Genomic DNA, 24,400 nt, shown 5'->3' with positions numbered 1-24,400 from the left:
GTGTTTGCTGGGCTGCTAATCCAGAGATTACTACATACTACTCTGGTGATATTATGTAAAATGTAAATAAAAGAAAAACAATTAAAGGTACCCCTTAGTCAGAGGTTTAAAATAGCCAAATTGTTATTGTAAAAGCTTCTGGGGCGAGGGTTTGATTCCCACCTGCGCTGAGTTCACTGTGCTTGGTGGGTTTCCCCTCTCAGTCCAAAGACATGCAGATTAGGCCGATTAGTGTTCCCAAAATGCCCATAGTGTGTGTGTTTGTGTGTGCGTGATTGTCACATTGTCCAGGGTGGGTGTACCTCGCCCCATGCCTTAGGTCTCCTAGAAAATTTTCACAGATATTTAACAGCAATTAAATTGAACAGTACTCTCTTTCTCTTTGCAAGTATCATGTAAAGGTTTTATGACCATAGCTATTACATTATTTATTAATAATTACAATTTTCTGGGTGAATGGGTGGATGCTTTTTTATTTGGTCTGCTCAAAAAGGACCAGCTAATGAAAAGTTGTGGAAGTCTTTTAATTTTGCATTTTCTTCAGCATTTCTGAAATCATAATTTTCTTGTAATTTACATGTTTATATAATAAATTTAGAAATAAATGTCTCTCTGAATTTATAGAAATCTCTGAATCTCAGACATTTTTGAGGCTCTCCAAGCAATGTAGGCTCATACCAAGAAAACTACACACACTGCCAGTGTCACAGCAATGGCTGCTACACCACCCAACAGCATCATCACGAACATCTGGCTCCGGTCACAGAACTGCCCCTGTGCCTCCTCATCATTACACAGCAGCCCCTGGGAAGCGCTATCGGTGCTGAGTGGCTCACTGTCCTGGGGTCCCAGTGCCTCTACTGTCCAGCGCAGCACGTTCACCTTCATCTCCATGTCTTCCAGGGTGCGGTCCACCTGCGCGATCTCCTGCTCCAGCTGGCTTTGCTCGAGACCCTCCATACTGGCTGTCTGCTCTCCGTGCTCCTCCTGAAGATTCTGCATGCTCAGAGCACGAGCTGCTACTTCTGCTGTGCCTCCTGCATGTTATTATACACAATTATTCAAGTCATTATTGTAGAAATAAGGAAGGAAAAAAATAAAACATCAAGCCTCATGGACTAGCTATGTGGAAGTCTTGGAAAACCCACTGGATGATGATGTGGCTGAATTTTTTTTATTAAAAAACACTGTACATATTGTTAAATAAAAATCAAAGATTCAACAAGTGAAAACTCACACATACAGTATTATAGACTTAGCTGGAACATTTCATTGAACGGAAAAAGAAGGCATTGTGTACAAATTAAAAAGGGATATATATGATAACTACAATCAATTCTATTTGCTTTATAAATGTGTTGCATGGCATACAACATGATATCAACATGGTGCGTCTCACCCTGCATGCCCGTCCGCACCGTGGCACTGTTCTTGGCCACCGAGAAACAGCTGCCCATGTGATAAACTTTGCACAGGTCTGCATAAAAAAGCTCCAAGCATGAGGAGAAGGCCACCCATTGCAGCTCTGTCACCTTCCTTTCCTCCTCAGGCAGGGTTTTGTCTCTTAGTCGGGCTGTTAGGTGGTTACGACAGGACAGTGTGAGCTTCTGAGCACGTTCACGTGTCTGCTGGAGCTCATGCCGTAGACTCCTACTGTCTGTGCAACCACCAACACAGGACGCAAGGTGCCGGTAGCATGCCACCACCTATTTAATCAGACAAGACATACAGTAGAACATACATCTTTGTATGTTGTGGGTTGCCTGATATTTTATAAATCATCTCTGATCATTTTTAAATATAAGAAGCAAAGCAATATGGTTAGCAATTTATCCTCTAAAACCTGTTTTTGAACCTGATATGAGGTTTTATATTAGTTATTACTGTACAATAGAAACTTTTAATCTAACCGTGTCTAACCTAGCCTTCAAATTCACTAATGATTCAAAGCAAGGATCCATTACATCCTTATATTCATAGTCATTAGGTTTTCATACTTATGTTCATAAGTTGAGGAAATACTCATTATCTCCTAATACTGAGCAAGATACAGTTACAGCTAAACTGAATGAAACGCCTGAAAATCCAATTTAACTAAGTGAATTTTTGAGCTTGTTTTTGTTAATGCTAATCTTCTTGTCATAAGAAGGTTATTTTAGGATGAGCGTTAAGGCTCGGTGATATCTCAGTGCTCTATATGCTGATCAAACACAGAGCACAGACTCTGAGTTTTGCAGTAGTTTGACTTGATTTAATAGCTTAATCATTAAAAAAAAAAACATGTGTAGTGTAGATTGTGAACATTCCAATTTTTTTGGACTTACAGTAGAACAATTATGCACTGAAGCATAAAACATTATTATGCAGATAAAGTGCTTTTTTCTCCTTAGGCTACAGGCCATGTGCTACTTTAAGATTCTATTATGTCAGCATGTCAGTTTAACACAAAAGCAAATAAAGACAAAGAAAAAAAGTAAGAAAGAAATCTGAAAATTGACTTGTTATTCAGGTTTATTGGAACAGATCTTACAAGCATCTATTAACCAGATTGTACCAGTTTGTGTTACAGTTTCATATATTCCTGTGCAAATAATAACCCTATGCACAATGCATGCAGATGAGATGAATGCATGTAACATAACTTGTGCTGTAAATTTTGAAACAGCCAACTATTCGTAACCCACCTTTGTAAGCGAGTCCACCATGGCTTGCCCCTCTTGAAGGGACTGTGCTGAGCTCCCATCATCAGTGACCTTGTTGTTAGTGAGTAGCATAAGGTTGGTCCTTTAAAGTGGATGAGGAAACCCTCTGTCCTGGTATCTGAAAGGGTGGAATTCTCACCCGCTTAAATGCACATGTCAAGTTTCACCTTCTCTTGCTCAGCTGTTTAAATGCCATAACTCATACTGTACCTTGGAGTTCATCTAACAGATGATCCAAAATCCAAAATGAATATTTGTTATTTAAAAAATGTAAAAAAAACTTTACAAAAAAAAAAAAAAAAGTCAGTAGTGTTCCCTAAACAAGAAGAACATATAGAAAGATTGCTGTCTAAGTTGCAAGCGGGGTGTGTTAATCCAGAAACTGCCCCCTGTGCATTGATGTACGCAAGCAAGAGTGGCTAAGCTCATTATCCGCTGCTGAGAGGTGCAGCTACAGTATGCGTCCTCTGTACATCTCTGATTCTAGCTCCTACCTCGCCGTTCTTTTCTTTGCCGATGCTGAAGGATGCAGAGGGAGTATTGTGTTCATGATTACTCCTGGATTATAGATGTGATCTATGGATGTTGAAACCAAGACAGATGTTAGTGCATCAAATAAGTGAAAATCCATACACGTGTTATAGCCAAACAGGATTACACATAGAATGTTATGTAATGTATTGCATTTGAGAAGCAAAAATATATAAGGTTTCATCTTAGTTATTGCTTAAATTCAAAAGCACTGATTATTTGCAAGTCTATATTTGATTAAAGTGTCTCATAATCTTACTATTAAACGCATGATGAAGCACACCAGACGCCCCTTCACTACCCTAATTGTGCATTAACTTAATTGTAAAGGGTGTTAAGGTGATCTTGAGGAAAGTTGTTTTGGGAGACAATATCTAAAGATTTGTATGATAATATTCATGAAATCTTTGTTTTACAGGATAAAAGAAACATCATTTAATGCATAGTAACAAATCTTTTCCTACTGTACGTTTACTCCTTGCACAATAAAGGATTATTACAGATCAATTTAAAATGCAATTTGTTTTATAAAGGTATTTTGCCACAACATTTTTATGGCTTCCAGTGAATTACAGAGACTAATACGACTAAAACTGTATTTTTGTTTTTTGCATAGGCCTGTTCATCTGCTGTCAATATTTTCATACAGCTACATGGTGTCAGCCCATATGCTTATAATTCATAACAAGCATTTAAGCATAACAGGTGAGTGACCTCTGTGTCTAAACTAATCTGATTAAATACAGACTAAAATAATCCCTAAACTATAGCTGGCAGATCGCCCTTAATATCCCAACTGAATCACTTCCTCGGTGACTAATAAGGTATCACTTTCAGCCTAAGGGCCATTCTAATCTTTTTTCACTTGTTTTCTGTTAATTTCTTTTTGCAAGTATTGTAAATTTATACCACAGTGGATATGGATAGTCTGATTCGACTGAATATTTATTAATATTAATGATGAATGACATAATCCAGCAGAGGCTATATAGTTTATGAACCAATAGGTTTATATTAATGTACATGTTTTAATATGTTTATGTTGCTATTTTTAATAGCTCATAAGCAGGGACATAAGCACAGTACATGATGTTTTTGTTCTTTCAGCTGCTCTTGTTAAGTTGTTGCCACAACAGACCATCTGATACACATACAACTTGGCACAGGTTTTATGTCGGATGCCCTTCCCGACACAGCCCTTCCATTCTGTTCAGTCTTGCGGTCAGCACTGCATTCACTAGTTGGGTTTGGACCTTGGCTGGGATTTGAACTCAAGCCTTCCACATGATAGGCAACAAGATTAAACCCTGGTGTCATTTATAATTTACTTTAATATGTTAACACTGGTGGCAAATCACTGTGGTATAAGTGAAAAAACACACTTCATTTTTCTCTTGTATGACAATATTGCATTACGGAGTGGTAACATATCTCTCCTCTTTATAAACTATAAATGCACCATTTCATTTTACTGCTTGTATCATTCCACTTGTCTGTAGCAATAATTTGTTATATTCGATCAGTCTGTGTGTTAGCGAGGTAACATGTAATGCTATCCAGGTATAAACTACTTTTGTTGATAGTGACAGTTTTTAACTTTTATTTTCTTAAAAAACTCCTACAGTTAGCCCCTTCGTTGTTATCAGAGATGAGTCCTACAACAACATTATCATCATCAAACTTGAGATCCAGAAGTGGCCATGTAGTCATACTGGGGCTTGCATGTCTGGGCACTATACTATCAGTTCTGCTGACACAGGGATAGACTATGTTTAACTTGGTGGTGAGTTTGGAGTGAATTATAGCAATCAATGCTAAACTGTAGTCACGAAAAAGCATTTTAAAAGAATTTCCCTTCCTTGCCTCCAGATGGCTTAGGGCTCAGGGCTGAGTGCAGCATATCGAAGAATATCATCCTGTTCTGTCAACCAGAATGTAGACAAAAATTGCAATAAAGTTCAAAATAAAAACACACTTTTGAAGCTTATGGGTACCATCCAGGACAGTGCACATTCATAACTACAGGCAAGTAATCCACGTTAAAGCCAATTTTATCTCGAAAGGACCTGGAAATCTAAGCTTTTATCTCTTCCAGGCTTGATTTGAGGTTGCCCCAGTCACCCATAACAAAACTCTACGTGGTCTAAAATGCAGCAGACAGACTTTTTATAGGAACTGTTACACCCTAGTTTTAGCTTAGCTTCACTGGGTAGCTAAATATAGAATTGATTTAAAAATTCTTCTTTTATTTTTACATTTTTCAATGGGCTAGCTCACTCAGCTCTTCTATTAAACCCTCAATCTCATTTTTGAGAGACCAGAGATGACGTAGCTTGTGCTGTTGCTGTCCCCAGGCTGTGGAATAGCCTTCCAACACATTAGGTCCTTTTTCATTGCTGACAGTTTTTAACCAAATCTAAAGACGTACTGTATATTGCTTTTAGTTCAGACTGAGGTTTTCCAAGATTTCCGCTGTCCACTGTTAATTTCAAATTTTATTAATCTGTTTTATGCTTACATTTATTTTTCATATGTGCAGTAGTTTTCAACCCTAAACTGTGTTTTACTCTTATAATGCAATTATCCAACTTGTGCAACTTTTATACTATATTGTATATATCATAGAAGTTTGGACACACCATCTAATCCTAAGGTCTTTCCTATTTTATTTGTTTCTACATTGTATAAATGCTGAATGCTGAAGGCATCCACAATTTGAACAGTTATTAAGATTTGTCTGTTACTGTTTTTTGGTTTTGGTCTTCATGAGAGCCATTTTCATCCTGGTGCTTGATGGGTTTTAAATGCACTTGACAATACTGTTCTTGCAAGAACAATTCCAGAACAGCTGACATTTGTGTCTTAAGATAACGACTGACTGTTGTGGTTGATGTTACTTAATTAATATAATGTTTTAAAAAATATATATAAGTTTGGAATTTGGATTTATATATTTTATATATATTCTATATTATTGAAATATTAAATATTAAAAAATCCAAACTTTTTTATATATGAAAATATATATATAATATAGGTTTATACTTCATATACTAATTACAGTATATAGATTTATATATTCTATATTCTAAAACACACACACACAGTATATATATGTGTGTGTGTGTGTGTGTGTGTGTGTGTGTGTGTGTGTGTGTGTGTTTTAGAATATAGAATATATAAATCTATATACTGTAATTAGTATATGAAGTATAAACCTATATTATATAACTATACTTCATATACTAATTACAGTATATATATACTATGTGTGTGTGTTTTAGAATATAGAATATATAAATCTATATACTGTAATTAGTATATGAAGTATAAACTTCAATTATTTAAAAGAAAGACTACCTAAAATAGATGAATAAATAGAAATTGGAGTAAGTGTGAATATGGAGAAAATAGAAATTAGATTATAGGCATTAATTAATTGATTTTTTACAACATACAATTCATCCCATATTTTGGACTGATGTAAGGATTATACGGGGTTGCGTCTGTGCGTGATGACGTATGACGTATGTCCTTACGCACGGACGTCAGTGTGTATCCGGAAGTTAGAGAAGTGCTTTTAGAAGTGGAGCATTTTAATTATTTTTTAACCACAACCCAAAACCACATTAATAATGTTTCTGGGGCGTTGTAACAGCGCGATTATCTGGGGCAGTTTTGCGGGCACAAGTAAACATTTTTATTATTACTTTGACGTTAAACAAGGGGGAAACAGGAGACTGATGGCACCGTTACTGAGTGTTGTTACACAGTGCTGGCGGGTTTGTCCTGCTTTCTGCAGGATATTTACATTAAGGCGCGTGAAGGGGAAAACGCAACGGCTTTTTAATAGAAGTGGACCCGACACTGGCTCTCTTTGGAAAGGAGTGCGATGGTCAATAGTCAGAGGTAACAGCACTGCACCAGTAGACTTACTCACTCAGAGCCTTGTACTGGGAACACTGGGCACGAGGGTACTGTACATTAAATTGGAGGCCAGGCCATGACAAGGCATCACACACACACAAACACACTTAGGGTCAGCTTTTCTAGCAGTCTTTATACTGGAATGTTTTTAGGAAGTGAAAGAAAACTTGTTTAAAAAATATTCAGTGGTCATGATCTATATTTAACAACGTGTAAACACTTAAAAAGAAAAAAAGAAGTTTAGACTGTTTATTAGATAATATGACCCTTTTAAAAGTTAGACTTCTCAGAGAAATGCAGTTCATGCTTCCTTTCGCCAGATGGCGACATTAAGTAATTTTAATATTTGTTAGAACTTTATGATTAATTGGCCAAATGAATCAAAATCAGGTATTTACACTTAAGAATAAGAACAAAAATAAAACAAAAACACCTATTTTCTTTTGTTATGTGGGTTAAATCCTTTGTTTCTTGTAAATAAATATAAAGAACAGAGGTTAAATTGAAGGACAAAGAAGTGTGGACGGGACAAAATATGGTGATCAGTTGGTCTTTGGGAAATAATGGTCAGGCCGAGTTTGTTACTCACGCACTCATCGTCTATACCGATTTATCCTGTGTACAGGGTCACGGGGGGCCTGAAGCCTATCCCAGGAGACTACGGGCATGAGGCGGGGTACATCCTGGACTTGGTGGCAATACACAAATCTCAGGGCACACAAACGCATACACACACTATGGGAATGCCAGTTAGCGTAATCTGGATGTCTTCGCACTGTGGGAGGAAACTGGAGTACCCGGGGGAAACCCACCATGCATGGGGAGAAAAACTCCACGCACACAGACACCCCGAGGCGGAAATCAAACCCAGGAAGTGCAATGCGACAGTGCAAAGCATTATGCCATAGTGCTGCCCAGAGTTTATTAGTTAACAATAATTTAAAATGTAAATAGTCTTTACATGACTTCATTTGGGGAGTATCACGCCACCAGAGATCAGAGGTCGATTAATTTACATGTAAATAGAAAAAAAAAAATGAAGCAGATCTGCAAATGTTCTACTCATATATTTAACCTAAAAAATTTTTTTTCCAGAGTTGAGCACCTCCAGTAAAGTGATGCAGTATGACCTTGCGAAATCTGGCCACAGAAAGCTCCTCTTTGATACACACGCCATGGTTCAGCTTCTGGAAGAAAGTGGTTGGTATGGTTTTGTATTCAAAGCTTATTGTTCATGCATGGTGCAACATCTGCTTTATAATAAGTTCAGTAATTAAGGCGAGTCTGTGACCAACTAAGGCTCTGTTGCTTCCTTTTAGGTTTGACAATCCAGCAAGCTGAAGTTATTGTTAAAGTACTGCGTAATACAACCGACACCAATATGGACGTCATGTATAGCGATATGGTCACCAAGACACAGCAAGTATGATTTTTAACATTTGGCAGTTGAACAAAATACCTTCCTATGTCTTTTGCATATACATTATGTCTGTAGCATTTAATTTATTCAAACCTATTAATCATTGTTTAATATATATATTTTTTTTTAACATTCACTTCCTGGCTAAAAGAAAGTCACCGCTTCAGAAGGGTCAAATTATTGGCCTGCATCAAATATTAGTAGAGATCACTTAAACTAAGTGAAGTAAAGATGCATGGTAAAAAAAAAACTTACAGGAGAAACACAGTGTGATGAGAACTCGCAGGATTGAGACTAAACTGCCGTGTGGCCATAAGAGAAGCACTTGTTACCCAGACTATTCAGACTTCAACTTGCTCTGACTTTAGAGCAATGGAAGACGAAGGTCTGATGAGTCTAGATTGACTGTATTACAGAGTGATGGGTGATGAATATGTGGCAATGAAAAAGTAGTCAGCTGATGGCCTGAATGTACTGAATGACCAGTGTGTCACGTCTATGGATTTTTTCTTCCCTGATGGCACAGGGCTTATTCCAGATTCTAACCATCTTTATTTATATATATATCCAACAAACACATGGTGTCTGATTTCCTTTTGCTGTTTAACAGGAGATCATGTTACAGAAGGTTATGTCCCACATTGCAGCTGTGAAAAAAGACATGATCATTTTGGAGAAAAGTGAATTTTCTGCTTTACTGGCAGAGAATGAAGTAAGTGCTATGTTTATCTCTTGATTATGGTAGCCCTATTATTACTGCAGTATTTCTTTTTCTTTAGCCCAAGGATAAACAGGGGAACTTAATCAGTCTTTTGTGTTTTGCATGTTTATCCTTGTAGAGAATCAAAGTGGAGCTTGCACAGGTGACCATGCAGCTGTCTGTGAGTAGAAATGTAGACGACTTACACAATTTCTTAAAATGCTTCAGAATTTCAAAATGGTGTTCATATGGATGGAAAAAATAAAAAAGCTAAATAATTGATATGACTTGTTAAAAAGAAATGTTGCTTATAGACAACATTGTGTGTGTGTTTGTGATGGAGCAAATTTACTATAACATGTAAAATGTCCTGCAATTTAACGCCTCAAACGTTTCTTGTCTATTGCACAATTAAAAGTTGTTAAATTAAGGGTGAAATCCTCAGTCAGACATAACGGGGCAGGATGGAGAGTTGAAAAAGTAAAAAAAGGCAGCAGAATCCCAGTGCTTGTTCAGGGTTTTATTTTAGTTAAACACCTTAGGTTGCTCATTCGTAGATTTCTCGTCTGCCACGCAGAAGTCTACTGTACAATTGCCAGCCAGTGCCCGAATCCAGTCACTAGTCGCAGGTCATCGTTACTGTTAAGTCTGCTGAGTCTGGATAGAATAAAAAGGTTGCGACAGGAATGGCACTGGTTGTATGCGAATGAGTCAAAATATTATAAGGCTTTCTTTCTGCATATCATTATGAAACAAACTGAATAACATTTAGTCTCATATTCATATCATGGCTGCATGTTGTTAGTAGTATACACTAGCTTCTTCTATGGACATACAGTACATTTGCATGCACACATTTGACTCCCCTGTTATATAACAGTATTATTCTAATAGCGTTTTTTCGTCTAAATGATTAGGATATGTTGAATAAAGTCCGCTTGAACAACAAGCTGGATGTCAACTTGGACAAAAGCCAGGTCAAAGAGATGGTAAGGTTTATGCTGGTGAACCCAAGACAACAAACATCTATTAAACTTTGCTTCCTTTTTTTTTAATGACTATTTCTTAAATTTCGCATTTTAGAAAGCAGAGCATGAAAAGAAGATTTTAGTGGCCAGAAACCACATGATGGAGATGGTAGGTACCATCCACAAATATTTTACAGTACTGAAAACTATACAGTTCATGTTAGCTTTTGATGATTTTGAAGGGAAAAAAAACAACCTTTTTCCAAGTTTGAGATTGTATGATGTGTGACTTATGATCATGAGATTATGACAATTGTAAGTTTTTATTCTTTGCCAGCTTGCTGATCAGGACCGCCTTGTGACCCAGAGTAAAATGAAAATCGATACAGAAGTGGCCGGACTAAAGACCATGCTGGAATCCCACAAACTGGACAGTATCAAATATCTTGCAGGTAACAGAAGTCAGCTTTTTACTTTTACAATAAAAACAAAAACAAAATATACTTGCAAGCAACAATGACGAGGCCAAGCATCCTGCGCAATCGCCACCCTTGGGTGCCTCTGAGGGCCATGAGCCAAATGACTCGCAGGCATCATAATGGCAGCAGAATCCACCTGTTTGCCAATTTTCATAAGTTTTTGAGCATGTTAAGACCCCCAAGTCTAAAAGGGTAAAAAAAAAAAATCCTTAGGAAAACAAGAGGGTCCTGCGCACTTAATAGTCCTTGGGCCCTAAAAAAAACAAACAGTGCTTGGGCCCCAGAGTGGCGCAGTGGTAAAGTCCTCACCCTATCATCTGGAGATCGCGAGTTTGTAGCCCTTACTGCAGCCAAGCTCTCTCAGAGGGGATGGATGGGAGACACATAGTGCTCTCACATCAATCTACAATCAATCAGGGGCGTCTGTGAGCTCACACAAGTGGAAGGACGGTATAGCGCCATCCTCTGACTGCGATACGCCTTGAGTCCCGATAATATGCGTGAGCAGTTTGAAAAGATGCGGTTGGTTCGGAGGAAACACATAAAAGTTTTCGCCCACCTTAACACTAATGACGGAAATTACGACTCTTTCAGTATGTCAGATTATATGGCTCATGTCATCTATCGAGTCTTTAAAATCCTGATTGGTGGATATGAATAGAAAGCAGTTACATTCTGTCAATCTGTTGAAGGTGTCTACAGAGCAGTATTTCCCATGCTGCCAGGGGAAAAATAATTTCTCTGTTATAATTTCTCACATGTTAACATTGAGCCACAGTGTTTAGGGCTGTTTAAATGCCACCATGCATAGTATAGCATCTATTAGAGCATACAATTGAGTAGTTTAGTGCAATGGTTTGGATAAAGCCATTTTAACGATTTGCTCCATCTCCTAAATGACGACTACATTAAAAAAATTTTAGTACGGTTGAAAACTTTTTGCCACCTGGGGTTTCTCCCACATCAGAATGCGCCGTACCGAATTTAAGAAGACCCTTTAATTTCTCAAAATTAATTTCGAGATTGTAAATTGTGAAGCCTCCTAATCAATCATAGGTCCCTGTGAGGTTATGTATGCAAAAGAAGACAAATATCCCCGTCCTCAACAGTGTTGTGTCTCAACATTCATGTGAACAAATTATTCAAATAATTACAAATATTTTTATGTATTAATTATACTGCAAGACTCAGTGTTCACCTAAGCTCTTCAGTCAACATCATATCAATAATACCGCTAGTTTGAGTGTGTTGTAGAAGCCTTTCGTAAATAAGATAACATGGCCACGTGAGACTGGCAGTGTAACCCCTTTCACAGTTCCAAATTGCTGATAAATGAACCTTGCTCAGTGTCTCAGCGAGCTCTTGGACTAACACAGATTAACAAATGACAAGCTTGAAACATCAAACGCCTTCAAAGACACTTGATCCGCTTCTCAATGACATAGTGACGGGGCTGAAAGTCATTTTGTTATCCATTCCCTATACATAGTTACTTGCTCCCCCCCAGTTACCTATTTTCTCAAACATTCTCAGAGAAGCAGCTCAGCACTGGACACAACTTTGACCGGACAAAGCATTCTGTATCACAAACCGGAGTTTATACATTTACAGAATGTCAATAGGGGTTTGTGTAACGCTTACGCAAATAACTGGAGAATAGCAACACTGCAAAAGCTAACGCTTATCAGTCATGATGGTACGAGGGCCATTCAAGTCAAACCGGGACTTGAGCCATTAAAGGAGTTCCTGGGAGGCCAGCGTTTCAGGCAGACATGAAGCAGACAGTCTGATCATGGCTCTGGCATGCTGAAAAAACTTTCTACCATGATGGTATACAAGCACTAGTAAAACACTGGAATAAGTGGATTAGTGTAGCAGGGGATTATATTGAGGAATAATGGTAGTTTTTACTTTTATAACTGTGTTGTGTTATTCTGTGCCAAATCAAAAGTCCTGCATTGACTTGAACACCACTTATAGTTTTAGATCTATTTGTTTTTAACCAAAATGCACTCACTTGGTGTGCATGTAAGAATGTGATGATATTAGAGTATTATTATTCTCTCTCTCTCTCTTTAATAAAGTCTTCCTGACAGTTGTGTGTTATGTCTTCTGGCTTTCCTCAGGGTCAGTGTTTACATGTCTCACAGTAGTACTCGGATTCTTTCGGATATGGATGTGAATGCAGAGAACCTTCACAAAACTCTACCAAATATATTAATTATCCAGACAACCAGGAAGTCCTAAAGAGGAAACTCCTTATAAGCATCATATCGGAATATTCCATTAACTGCAGCTTCTGAATCTGACGCGTACCTACCCGAATCTGTCTGGATCTTACACTCCTAATGAAGTCGCTCATTCCTTCTGCTCCATCTAGATTCTCTCTGCTGCCGAGAACAACCGTTTTTGTATTGCTTTTTTTATCCATCACTGCAGGTTATTTGCGGAGGCTCTTATTACCTGGAATGCACTTTGTGTGAGGTGTTTGATGTTCTGTGGCCTGCTGTCTGTGGGCTGATATGTAAAAACAGTTTTAAAGTTTTATTATTATGTAAACTGAGCTTTCTTGCTTATGTGTGAAGCTTTCACATAGCACTATTGATGGGATCTAACTTCTTAGGATGTATATAAACCACTGGAATTAATGTAATTAAGTGACCAAAGACTTATAAAGAGTTTTTGAATAACATTTGGAATGGGTTTAAAACAAAAGGCATTGGGAGAAAGCAAAAAACAAAATTAAAAAGTTGTTATTTTGACTTAATAGGTAATGTCTTGATGATATATTTCAGGAGAGATTTGTTTTGACTTGATTTTTACTTAAACATTATTTGATTTTTTTTATCTATAGCACTCTTTATTGTAATTTTGAGTTATCTTGTTATATATGTCTACTGTCATTCAATTATCAGAATTGTCATCATTTTAATGTAATATCTTATTTAATATCTGACCTCAGGTTGTTTTGTTTAGAATGTTAGATGATGTTGCAACTTGATTGATTTCGTTAATTAAACACCAACCTATGAATCTATGAAGACTTTTACACTGACCAGCCATAACATTATGACCACCTGCCTAATATTGAGTAGGTCTTTCTTTTTGCCACCAAAACAGTGACGCATTGTGTGTTCTTACACCTTTTTATAACAACCAGCATATTAACCTTTTCATCAATTTGATCTACACTAGTGCTTATATTGGATCGGACTACACAGGTTAGACTTCACTTTCCATGTGCTTCAGTCAGTGGTCCTGACCACTGAAGACTAGGAACATCCCACAAGACCTGCAGTTTTGGACTTGCTCTGACTCAGTCCTTGTTAAAGTCCCCAAATCCTTACGTTTTAATTTTTTTCTTCAATCTACTTCAGGGACAAAAACGTTCACCTGCTGCCTGATATATCCCACTCGTTTTCAGCCGCCATTGTAAGGAGATATTGAAAATGTAACTGTGAGAAGGGTGAAATTGTGCTGGGTAGAGGACAGGTCTTGTGGGATGTCCTGGTCTGCAGTGGTCAGGATGTGCCAAAATTGATTCAAGGAAGGAGAACCGGTGAACTGGTGACAGGGTCATGGGTGGCCGAGGCTCACTGATGCACATGGGGAGATAATTCTGGTTTATGGACTCTGAACCAATAGAAGAACTACTGTAGTTCAAATTGAGGAAACTTTAATGCTGGTTCCACTAGAAATGTGTCAGAACACACAGCATATTGCTGTTCGTGTGGTAAAAAGTGGACCTACAGTACTGATAATCAGGCAGGTGGTCATAATGTTATGGCTGATCAGTGTGTATCTTCTTACCTGAGGTGCAAACAATAACAAAATGATTAAAACATTGCAGTCATTTCACACAAAAAGAATAAAAGTAAAAAAAAAAAAAGAACGAAAAGAAAAAGACCTTGACTTTTTTATTTAAAGTGTGTGTGTGTGTGTGTGTGTTTATGCAGTAATTCTGCCGTGATGCTGTAGTTTGTATGCGCGTGACGTTAACAGGTTTTCCAGAACTCTCCTGAGACTCAGTGTTCCAGTAAATCGAGTCGCTTTTATAACCTAATGAGATTCCGGAAATAGTTCCCGGTTTGGAGACGCGGCAGCTCTTCCGGGTCCGCTAGAGGGCGGCAGCGCGCTGGAGAGTAATGGGGCTCGATCTAGCGAAGAAGACCGCATCCCTGACGTGCAGCTCCCTTCACGTGGAAGTCAGTTCTGTGGAAAAGCGAGGTTTTACTTTAGTATGTAGAGTTAACTTTTACAGTTAAAAAAAAGATATATATAAATGTGTCTTCATTTTGTAAAATGTACATTATTCTCTTGCGGTGCTGAGTCTTGTCCTTAGCTGTTAGCTGCATGCTAACTGTTTATATATCTCCAGTCAACGTCCTAACGTGTTTATTAGGTTTGATGTGTCAGTTTCCTCAGGTTATATTTATAAGTTTAACATGTGTACAAGGATAAATGTTTAGAAAATATTTTAAAACTTTTTAAACTAATATTTAATTACTTGAAAATACTAAACCTTCATGTCAGTTTTAAAAATTGCATTTCTGCATTATTGCTTTCAGCTGTGTGTGTGTGTGTTTATTTAATTATTCATTTATTATTTATTTCTATTCCCAAGCTTTAAAACCCTACCACCAAGGTTTGCATAACAAGGAAACAGTGAAACTGTTGATTATGCAGTGCTAAATCAGTTAGAATATCATGTAAGTTTTTTTTGTTTTGTAATTTAATTTAAAAACATGAAACTCATATATAGTCTAGATTCATGTTTGTTTGTTTTAATTTTAATGATTACAGCTAACAAAATAAAATAAATTTAGTATCCAGTAGTAAAATACCTATCAAAAAGGTTTTACAAGACAGAAATTTAGAAAAAGTATAATCATTTTTGCGCTCTATACTTGGTCTTGTCCGGTCCTTAAGCACAAATTACTGAATCAAAGCAGCATGACATGAAGGAGGTCAGCCTGTGGCACTAGTGAGAAGACCAGGTTGCCTTCAGCCTCGTCTATATTGATAGGTCATTTGTTTCTCATTTTCATCTTAACAATAGCCCATAGATTCTCTACAGGGTTCAGATCAGGCAAGTTGGCTGGCCAATAAAGCATAGTAATATTATGGTCAGCAATCAATTGAGTGATAAGTTTTGGCGCTGCGGGCAGGTGTAACGTTCTGCTGGAAAAAGTAATTGGCATTGAAGCTTGTCTGCAAATAAAAGCATGAGGTGTTCTAAAATCACTTTGTTGACGTTTAACTTGATAAAACACAGTGGACCAGCACCAGCAGTTGACATGCCAACCCAAATTATCGTAGATTGTGGTAATGTAACACCTAAAAGCAGTTTGAATTCTGTTTCTTCACTTTCGTCTCCAAATCCTGGGACCTTGCTTTCTAAATTAAATGCAAAATGAGAGGATTTTGGAACAATGAACAACGGTCCAGTTTTTTTTTTTTTTCCTTAGCCCTTTCCTTAGGTACAACATTTCTGATGTCTGTGTATCAGTAGTGGCTTGATACTGGGAATGAAACAGTTGCAGCCATTTCCTAAAGATGCGTGTGCATGGTGGCTCTTGATGCACTGAATCCAGCCTCATTTCACTCCTTGCTAAGCTTTCCCAAGTTCTCTTTGCTTATCCAGAGCGACTTACATCTTTATCTCATTATACATCTAAACAGTTGAGGGTTAAGGGCCTTACTTAAGGGCCCAACAGTGGCAACTTGGTGGTTGTGGGGTTTGAACCTGGCCTGACGATGTTCTTAAGGCTGCAGTCATGCCAGTTGTTCACTTTTTTACCCTTTAGTCTACTTTCTCTGAATATGCTTAGGTACAGCACTCTGAAAACACCCAGCCTTTTTAGTGATCTCCTTCCGTGACTTACCCTCCTTGTGAATCTTCTGGATGACTGTCAAATCAGCAGCCTTCCTTATGATAGTGAATGTGTTCTGAACCAGACTAAGAGATATACAATATGTTATCATACTGTATAAATAGTAATATATTCAAGCTTGAAATGAAACATTCTTATATTTTGAGATACTGGATTTTTGCTTTTCTTGTGCTGTAACCTGTAATTATTGATTTTAAAACAAAAAAAAGTTTAAAATTTCATGTTGCATGTAATGAATTTCTTTTCTTTGGTTTTTACTAATATTGGTAATCCTCAAGCATAGCTTTTAAAGTTTCAATTTCTTGGGATAATTCTTTTCCCCAAGATAAATAATAACCAAACATGTACTGATTTATTTATAAAACACTAATATTAGTCTGTTACATTAAAGTGAACGTACAAGAGTCTGCAAATGATTATGCTGGGGATGCTCTTTTGAGACTACTTGGTTAGAGTCTTTGTTATGCAAGTTGCTGTTACACTTAAAGTAAGCATCTTGTTTTGAATTTATATCCTGATATATTAGTAACAAGACTCACTTACATAAAAAGACTAAGATACTAAAAGTGTCCTGATCAGTTGACTGTTAATAGGAAATAAATGCATTTTTGTTCTGACATTGCTTTCTGTTTGTTCTGTATGGTCCAGGTGCTGAATGTAGCTCTCCAGCTTTAAGCACCATGGCGGAGGTTTTTAGCAGTAACAGCGAGACGGTGTTACAGCGCAGTGTGGATGTGAATCTCAGTGAATCAGGAATCCGGCCCGAAGATCTACAGGAACTTTATCAGATCAACGAGACCTGTTCCTTTATTACCAGTAACAATTTCCAAAAGGTGAAATCTGATTTGGCAGGCAAACTTTTCACAGTATTTTGGGTGCTCCTAACATCTAATATTTTAGATGCAGATTATTTAAAAAATGCAGACGAGTATCAGCACCTTTCTTGTAAATCATCAGTCTCTTATTAAACACAGGTAGCTTTGCAGTTTCCTGATGAACTCCTGGTAGATTCTGTAGGAGTCTCTGCAGCATTGGAGAGGGAGACCAATGCAAAGACGTATATTTTAGGAGACACCACCTATGGCAGGTAAAATCTGTTCTCACTGGTTACCTCGTTATTACTGATACATGTATCCCTGTTCCACATGTTGCGTGTGCTCGGCTCCTCAGCTGCTGCGTGGATGAAGTAGCTGCTGAGCACGTCGGCGCTGACTGCATCGTGCACTACGGCCGCTCGTGTCTCAGTCCGTCTGGACGTCTGCCTCTTATGTACGTGTTCGGAAAGAGACCCATCAATGTGCAGGAGTGTGCTGCAGCATTCAGGGAACTCTACCCTGACCGGGAGAGTCACGTGATCATATTGTATGATGTCACCTACTTACACGCTATGGGTGGGTATCTCCCCAGGTTTATTTATTTATTTATTTATTTATATATATGAGGAACTGCTTTGTCAATTCACAATGCTTTTGCGGCAATGCAGTGCCACAAGCATTTTAATGGTACTTGTTTGAAGTTGATGAAATGGATTTATCTGGAATAAAATAAAACACAAAAAGAAATATCACATAGGGCTGTGCTGTTATGGTCAAAATCGTAATCATGAGTATATGGGTCAAAGATCGTGATTATGTAACATGATTTCATATTGACTTTCAAAACACTGTACATGTATTGGTTTAAAAAAACAACATATAATTATTATTATTATTATTTTTTTACTTTGTTTTACAGTTTAAAGATATTTAATCAAAAACAATAATGTAAAACAAGCACATTAAGGCAAATGGATGCACTGGATAGTTATCATTTATTCATTCATTCATTCATCTTCTATACGTTTATCCTGTACACTATGCACAGGGGGCCAATCCATCGCAGGACACACACTTTGTTCAATTTGGTACCATCCAATAAGCCTAATTTGCACGTCTTTGGACTGTGGGAGGAAAACTGAATACCAAGAAACACCAAGGAGAATATGCAAACTCCACGCACACATACCAGAGGCGGGAATCGAACCCTCGACCCTATCGCATCTTTTCGAACTGCACGCACCGTTAGGGGCGGTGTAACACACTCAGAGGACAGCGCTATCCGCTTCTTCTGCTCGCGCAAGCTCACAGATGCCTCTGATTGGCTGTAGAGCCGTGATTAATGTGGGGACACTAAGTACCTCTCATCCCTCCCCTCTGAGAGAGCTCGGCCAATCAGCTCTCTTTAGACCTCCGGCTGCGAGAGGTTACAGCATCACCCGGGAACCGAACCAGCAATCTCCAGATGATGAGCCGAGCCATCATTGGGATCATTGGAAGCCAAAATTGTAATTGAAAATACAATGTAATTAATTGCACAGCGCTAACATGATAACGTATGTTCCAGTAAAATGTGTACAGCGAAGCAGCGTGCAAATGTTGAACCTGATGACTGGTGTGCATTGGATGCAATTAAGGACACTTATAAGAGCAATCTTTATCAAACAAAGAAAAGTTTTTTTCTTAGCTGTTTTCTTTTTAGCTTGTTTTGTTATTCCAATATAATGTGTAATATCTGTGTTTGTTTCTCATTAGATGACTTCCAAAGGCTGTTGGGTGACTCCTACCCCAACGCTGTGTTCTCTGTACTAAGAGCGGATCATTCACAAGATCGGGTCTACTACGGATCCCTTAAAGCCAGCATTAACTCAGACGACGGGCGTGTTCATAAATTCGGCCGGCAATTTGGTTTAAAACCAGGAAAGAGCATTGAGGACTACAGGATGTTCTACGTCGGCCACGAGGGTCTTACTCTCACTAACTTCATGATGACATGGAACCGCTGCGCTTTCGGTTCATTCGACCCTGACACGTCGACAGGCCGAGCCGAATCGATCAACATCAATAAAGCGCTGATGAAGCGCTATTACGCCATCGAGCGGGCAAAGGACGCCAACGTGGTGGGAATCCTGGTGGGCACGTTGGGCGTCGCGAACTACTTGAGCATCATCGAGCAGCTTAAAGAAAGTATTCGCAAGGCCGGAAAGAAGAGCTATATGTTTGCGATGGGCAAGATCAACGTCTCAAAGCTGGCCAACTTCCTCGAGATCGATGTGTACGTGTTAGTGGCTTGTCCAGAGAACTCACTGCTGGATTCTAGCGAGTTCTACAGGCCGGTGGTCACGCCGTTTGAGATGGAGGTGGCCTGTAACAAGAATCGCGAGTGGAACGGAGAATACATCACTGATTTTCAAGACTTGCTGCCCGGTATATACTTTTGAATTTTATTTATTTAATTCAGTGATTGTAATGAATATATTGTATTGCATAATAGTGTAGAAGTGCAACTTCACTGAATTCATAATTAAATGCCTTTTTTATTTCTGATGCGATATCAGCAGAAAATGAGATCCTAATCAGTACGATTTTTTTACGGCAAGCCTGTAGATCATGAGCGCTGGTAAATCTGTAGTTAGATTTCTCTTTGTGTTCAGGAAGTTTCAGGGACAGAGACCATCATCTCATCTTTCAAAGGTTTTTGTGTGAGACCTTGTCATATACTGTACAGGACACTTCAAAGATGGCTTTGTGCTACTCGCTTTGCTGCAAATGAATAGAATGAACAGACCTGCATGTACTGTACACACGCCCATATTCAGGTCACGGACAATGACACGTACAAATGATTTACCGCCAATGCGTTGCTGCAGTTACGGTACAAGCATGCCAGTTTTCAAAATGTTTCTTGGTTGATGAGTAAGAAGGCATTCAGCCTGTGTAAATGGACAGTTCCAGAGAAACACAGTGAGGATTGTACTTATGGAGTGATGGTACAAGTCTTTTACTTTCACACAGTAATTTGTGCCATGAGAGAAATACAGGTGGTTAACATTATATATGAGGGGCGTACAAATCAAACCGGGACTTTTAATTGTGCAGAACACAGTTATGAGAGTAAAAACTCCCCTGATATATACACTTACTATATAACCCTTTATACTAGTGTTTTACTAGCACTTGGATACCATCAAGGTACACCAGAGCCATGATCGGACTGCCTCCTTTACATCTAAAATACTGGCCTCCCAGGAGCTCCTTAATGTCCCTAACATGTGGAAATGGTTTGACGTGAGGTCAGGAGGTTATTGTACGGGGGATGTAGCAATGACTCCCAGCCGAGTTTCCTGTAATGTGCAAGTGATGGTGTGTACAGTTCCCACAGACAGATGCTTTTCTACCGCAAGTTGCAACAGGTTATCTGTCAGTTTTTAAGGATCAGACGTTCCACTTGCTCGATGTTTGCACCATTTAGACATTTACAGCAGCTAAGAGTCTTATCAGTGTGCTGTGCTTCAAGTGAACTCAATGGTTTTTAACGCCTTCATTCACAAAAATTTGATTGAAAGTCCTGGTTTGAATTGAACACCCCTCGTTTAAACCACGGTAGCCTAGCTGGTGTTTTCTTGGCATTTCAGGTTTTGCCATCCTTTTAAGTTCCCAGACTTTTATACATTTGTTTCATTTTTTTTTTTTTTTTTTAATTAAATGCCACTGTACTTGTCTTTGGATGCACCTAAGAAGCACAATATTTTTGTTTTTGTCGATATTTATGGCTTCTGGTTAAAAGTGCATTTTGGTTTAATTTGTCCTCCCTCTTTTGGCCTGTTTTTGTTTTCTCTGCCTTTTCCTTACTCTGGCTAAGTGACTGGCTAATTCTGCTTTGTTTATTTTGTTTCTTAATTACTGTAAGATAAAAGATGTCCTGATGCGGAGCAGACGCTCGCCTAAAACACTGGTTCAGTACCAGTATGGCTTTAAAAATACCACATCCATCGTCAGTGTTGTGTTGGTGTGAAGACCGAACACAAGACTTTTGATGCCTGCCACTGTGATATTTTGATGTTTTTCATGTCTGAATAGGATATTTTTGTGTATAATTATTGTTATTATATATTTCCCAAATGTTACTCAGGAGGCTGCAGTCACGTGGACTTTCCTGAGTCAGATCAATCCGCTAATGATGACACAACAGATGTGTCACTAATCACTGGAGCACTGCGGACTTCCTGTTTACGATCTTCTTCTGAGTCAACAGATGGTTCGTCATTGCCTTCTTCAGTTGTGGTCAGGAATCAGACTCTAACTCTGGCCAACACAAATATTGCAGGTAAAGAGCTGGAAGAACTGCAGAAATACAAAAGGAGAATATACTAAAGGGATCATTTTCTATTTCTACATGGTTCTATTTGGCACTTTAGTGTAAATGTGTTCTTATTTTAGAGCAATTATGAACAAAGAAGTCAATACCATATACCAATCAGTGATGTCAGATATGTACTGTATTAGAAATATTAGTTGGGTCTTAAATTATGGACTAAATAAAACACCACACACTTTTAGATCCCATTAATGAATCCTGAACAAACATGGTGTCGAGATTTTCATACACAACAATACCCCTGTCACTACAGGATGTTTTAAATCCGGACAGCCATGTTTGGACTGTAAACAGATTGGAGTGATTGTACACATCCGATAATCCTTTGAAAACATCCAAACATATTTTGTAATCATGAGGAGGTACAAATCAGCCTCATATCCAGTCTAATTATCCTCCGGTGTGGCAAAGGGAAAAGTTTCATTCATCTAATGCAGAACATACTGTGCGTGCTATAATAAACGATTTGCACTCTCTCTTGGCAGCGTCTTTTCTCGCTGGCCGGAGCTGGCAGGGTTTGGAGCCCAAGCTGGGGGAAACACCGGTGGTTAAAGCTGTGGAGGGAAGACGCGGTATTGCGATTGCTTATGAGGAGGAGGTAAAGACTGCTTGACCTCATCATAAAGCACTAAACTGCAAGAAACACTCTGGAGGCCAAAAGGAAATTAGAAAGACAGACACCACTGCTCAAACATGTTACATCATGTTTAATATAAAACTCAGAGGAAGTGTCAATCCACTGACACCGGACAAAAGTACGTAATTATGGACGTAATATGCCCTGTTTAAGCTAAGGCGACTATCAGAATTATTTTCTGTAATCAAAAAGAGAAGGCTTTTTTAAACATCTGGATAAAGATTCCACAAAGGACATGGATATAAACCAAATGTGAGGTTTTATTTTAGCAGGTGGTAGTAGAAATTTCTGTATTGCGTATTATGCCCAGAGATGTAGACTGTCATCTCTGAGCTTCTTCACATTATAAGCCAAAAAAACAACAAAAACTGAAATAGGTCTTCTGCTTGGACAAAACCCAGTGAACAACCAACAATAAAAAATATATATACAGTTCAATATACTTTTTCTGTCTTTTTTTTTTCTCTTGATTCTTGGTTTTCTGATGAAGAACTGCATGTTGTTTTCAACCCTGACCATATGTAGACATTTTCAGCCTGAAACCATCTGGGCTTACAGTTTTGCGTTCAAGCAAAAGCTGAAAGGTTTAAGGTTAAGTGATTTGCCACCACCTTTCTTCAACCTGCACGCTTTGGTAGAGAAATGATAATAGCTCTATTATGCTTCCATAATGACTCCTGTGATTGGTTAATGTTGATCTAATCAGAGTTAAATTAGGCTTTATGTCCCGCAGAAAAAGCAGGGACAGCAGTTCCTTCCTTGAGTTCTTTGGCATGTACAGTTGGGGCCAATGATGGGGTGTGAACCATGTTCATCGGCTTGGTTTTTATTTAAGTACACAATGTTACAAGAAATTGTAATGTTGTACAGTTGTGTGAGATGTACAGTACCAGTCAAAAGTTTGGACACAGGTTTGGATTTATTTTCTACATCCTAGATACTACAACACAGAATTATTATTATTATTATTATTATTATTATTTTTACAAATTATGAAATAACACGTATAGTATTAGGTAATTAAGGAACAACAACAGCAGGTGTTATTTTAAGACAAGTAGGTCAGATGTTCTGGAACAGGGCTTGCAATAACAGTACTGTGAAGTGCATTTGCTAAACCCATCTGCTCCAGACGAGAAGTTCATTTAGAGATACCAGACCTAGAAATCACCTACTGTATTAACAAACGACTCAAATTAGAGTCATTGTGAAGGCCTTACAGAGCATAAGACGTCTCAAAATCAACTGTGCAAAGGAGATTATTGCATATTTTGGATGCCTTCAGCATTGTTTTAAAAATCAGGAATCATGTTCATCATAAGTATGCCGGTGTAAAGTATATCGAACCCATCGAAATTCACGGCGATGGTTACAGAGCGTAAGTAGCAGACACATCTTAATATTAACTTTGAATACCTTCAGCATTGTTTTATAATGTAGAAAGAAATACAAAATCAGAAAAGATCATGGAAGGCGAGTCTAAACTTTTGAGTGGTAGTGTATTATACTACAGCACTATTGGATTCTATTTTGGTTACAAAGTGTTGATTGGTTTCTAAAAAACCTGTGACAGCCAGCTGTGATTCAAATAAGTTTACAGTATATTAATGTGCGAATTCTTTTTTTTTTATTTATTTATTTTTTTAATAAATTTAGTCCTGTCCAATTCTTTTTTCCCCGATTTTCTCCCCAATCTAGTCGTGGCCAATTACTCCCCGTCACTAGGGGGCTCCCACACACATCGAGGCTACTACAACCACTCAGTCGGGAGGGCGAAAGCTATCCCGTGTTTCCTCCGAACCACGTGACGCGAGCCGACCGCATCTTTTCGAACTGCTCGCTCACGCACCGTTAGGGGCGGAGTAACACACTCGGAGGAAAGCGCTAGCCGCTCCCACCGTGTGCGCGAGCTCACAGACGCCCCTGATTGGCTGTAGCGCCGTGACTAA

At 38.4% G+C, this 24,400-nt stretch overlaps 3 protein-coding genes across 5 annotated transcripts; 2 read left to right on the top strand and 1 right to left on the bottom strand.

The window, feature by feature from the left end:
- Positions 1-503: 503 nt before the first annotated feature.
- Positions 504-2,963, bottom strand: rgs9bp (regulator of G protein signaling 9 binding protein). 2 transcript variants are annotated; one of them, XM_053501682.1, is made up of 4 exons: positions 2,913-2,963; positions 2,685-2,820; positions 1,400-1,706; positions 504-1,037 (listed from the first exon to the last, which is right to left on the bottom strand). In XM_053501682.1, exons 2-4 carry the CDS (start codon positions 2,772-2,774, stop codon positions 673-675), a joined length of 762 nt encoding a protein of 253 aa, XP_053357657.1. In that variant the 5' UTR covers positions 2,775-2,820; positions 2,913-2,963; the 3' UTR covers positions 504-672. The 2 variants fall into 2 exon arrangements, with proteins under 2 accessions (XP_053357657.1, XP_053357649.1); XM_053501674.1 differs by lacking the exon at positions 2,913-2,963 and having other exon boundaries at positions 2,685-2,896.
- Positions 2,964-6,786: 3,823 nt separating this feature from the next.
- On the top strand, positions 6,787-14,600 carry mcur1 (mitochondrial calcium uniporter regulator 1). 2 transcript variants are annotated; one of them, XM_053509154.1, is made up of 9 exons: positions 6,787-7,142; positions 8,256-8,360; positions 8,480-8,583; positions 9,191-9,292; positions 9,420-9,461; positions 10,198-10,269; positions 10,364-10,417; positions 10,586-10,700; positions 12,854-14,600. In XM_053509154.1, the coding sequence occupies exons 1-9, from the start codon at positions 6,869-6,871 to the stop codon at positions 12,907-12,909; spliced, it is 924 nt and encodes a 307-aa protein (XP_053365129.1). In that variant the 5' UTR covers positions 6,787-6,868; the 3' UTR covers positions 12,910-14,600. The 2 variants fall into 2 exon arrangements, with proteins under 2 accessions (XP_053365129.1, XP_053365130.1); XM_053509155.1 differs by having other exon boundaries at positions 6,958-7,142; positions 8,256-8,364.
- Positions 14,601-14,870: 270 nt separating this feature from the next.
- On the top strand, positions 14,871-23,917 carry dph2 (diphthamide biosynthesis 2). Its single transcript, XM_053501974.1, is given in 8 exon segments — positions 14,871-14,965; positions 17,270-17,454; positions 17,596-17,708; positions 17,792-18,012; positions 19,192-19,863; positions 21,569-21,763; positions 22,300-22,410; positions 22,413-23,917. Coding segments are annotated over 7 exon segments (1,491 nt in total). The 5' UTR covers positions 14,871-14,965; positions 17,270-17,301; the 3' UTR covers positions 22,439-23,917.
- The last annotated feature ends 483 nt before the right edge of the window (positions 23,918-24,400 follow it).

The sequence above is a fragment of the Clarias gariepinus genome, chromosome 1 (assembly GCF_024256425.1).
Source record: "Clarias gariepinus isolate MV-2021 ecotype Netherlands chromosome 1, CGAR_prim_01v2, whole genome shotgun sequence".
Classification (NCBI taxonomy): domain Eukaryota; kingdom Metazoa; phylum Chordata; class Actinopteri; order Siluriformes; family Clariidae; genus Clarias; species Clarias gariepinus.
This window is presented reverse-complemented; position numbering and strand designations above follow the sequence as displayed.

Coding starts and splice junctions, on each gene's coding strand:
- rgs9bp (XM_053501682.1), bottom strand. CDS start 2,774: ATGCTACTCACTAACAACAAGGTCACTGATGATGGGAGCTCAGCACAG. Junction 1,707..2,684: donor TGGTGGACTCGCTTACAAAG/GTGGGTTACGAA, acceptor CTGATTAAATAG/GTGGTGGCATGCTACCGGCA. Junction 1,038..1,399: donor GGTGCGGACGGGCATGCAGG/GTGAGACGCACC, acceptor AATAACATGCAG/GAGGCACAGCAGAAGTAGCA.
- mcur1 (XM_053509154.1), top strand. CDS start 6,869: ATGTTTCTGGGGCGTTGTAACAGCGCGATTATCTGGGGCAGTTTTGCG. Junction 8,584..9,190: donor TGGTCACCAAGACACAGCAA/GTATGATTTTTA, acceptor GCTGTTTAACAG/GAGATCATGTTACAGAAGGT. Junction 10,418..10,585: donor GAAACCACATGATGGAGATG/GTAGGTACCATC, acceptor ATTCTTTGCCAG/CTTGCTGATCAGGACCGCCT.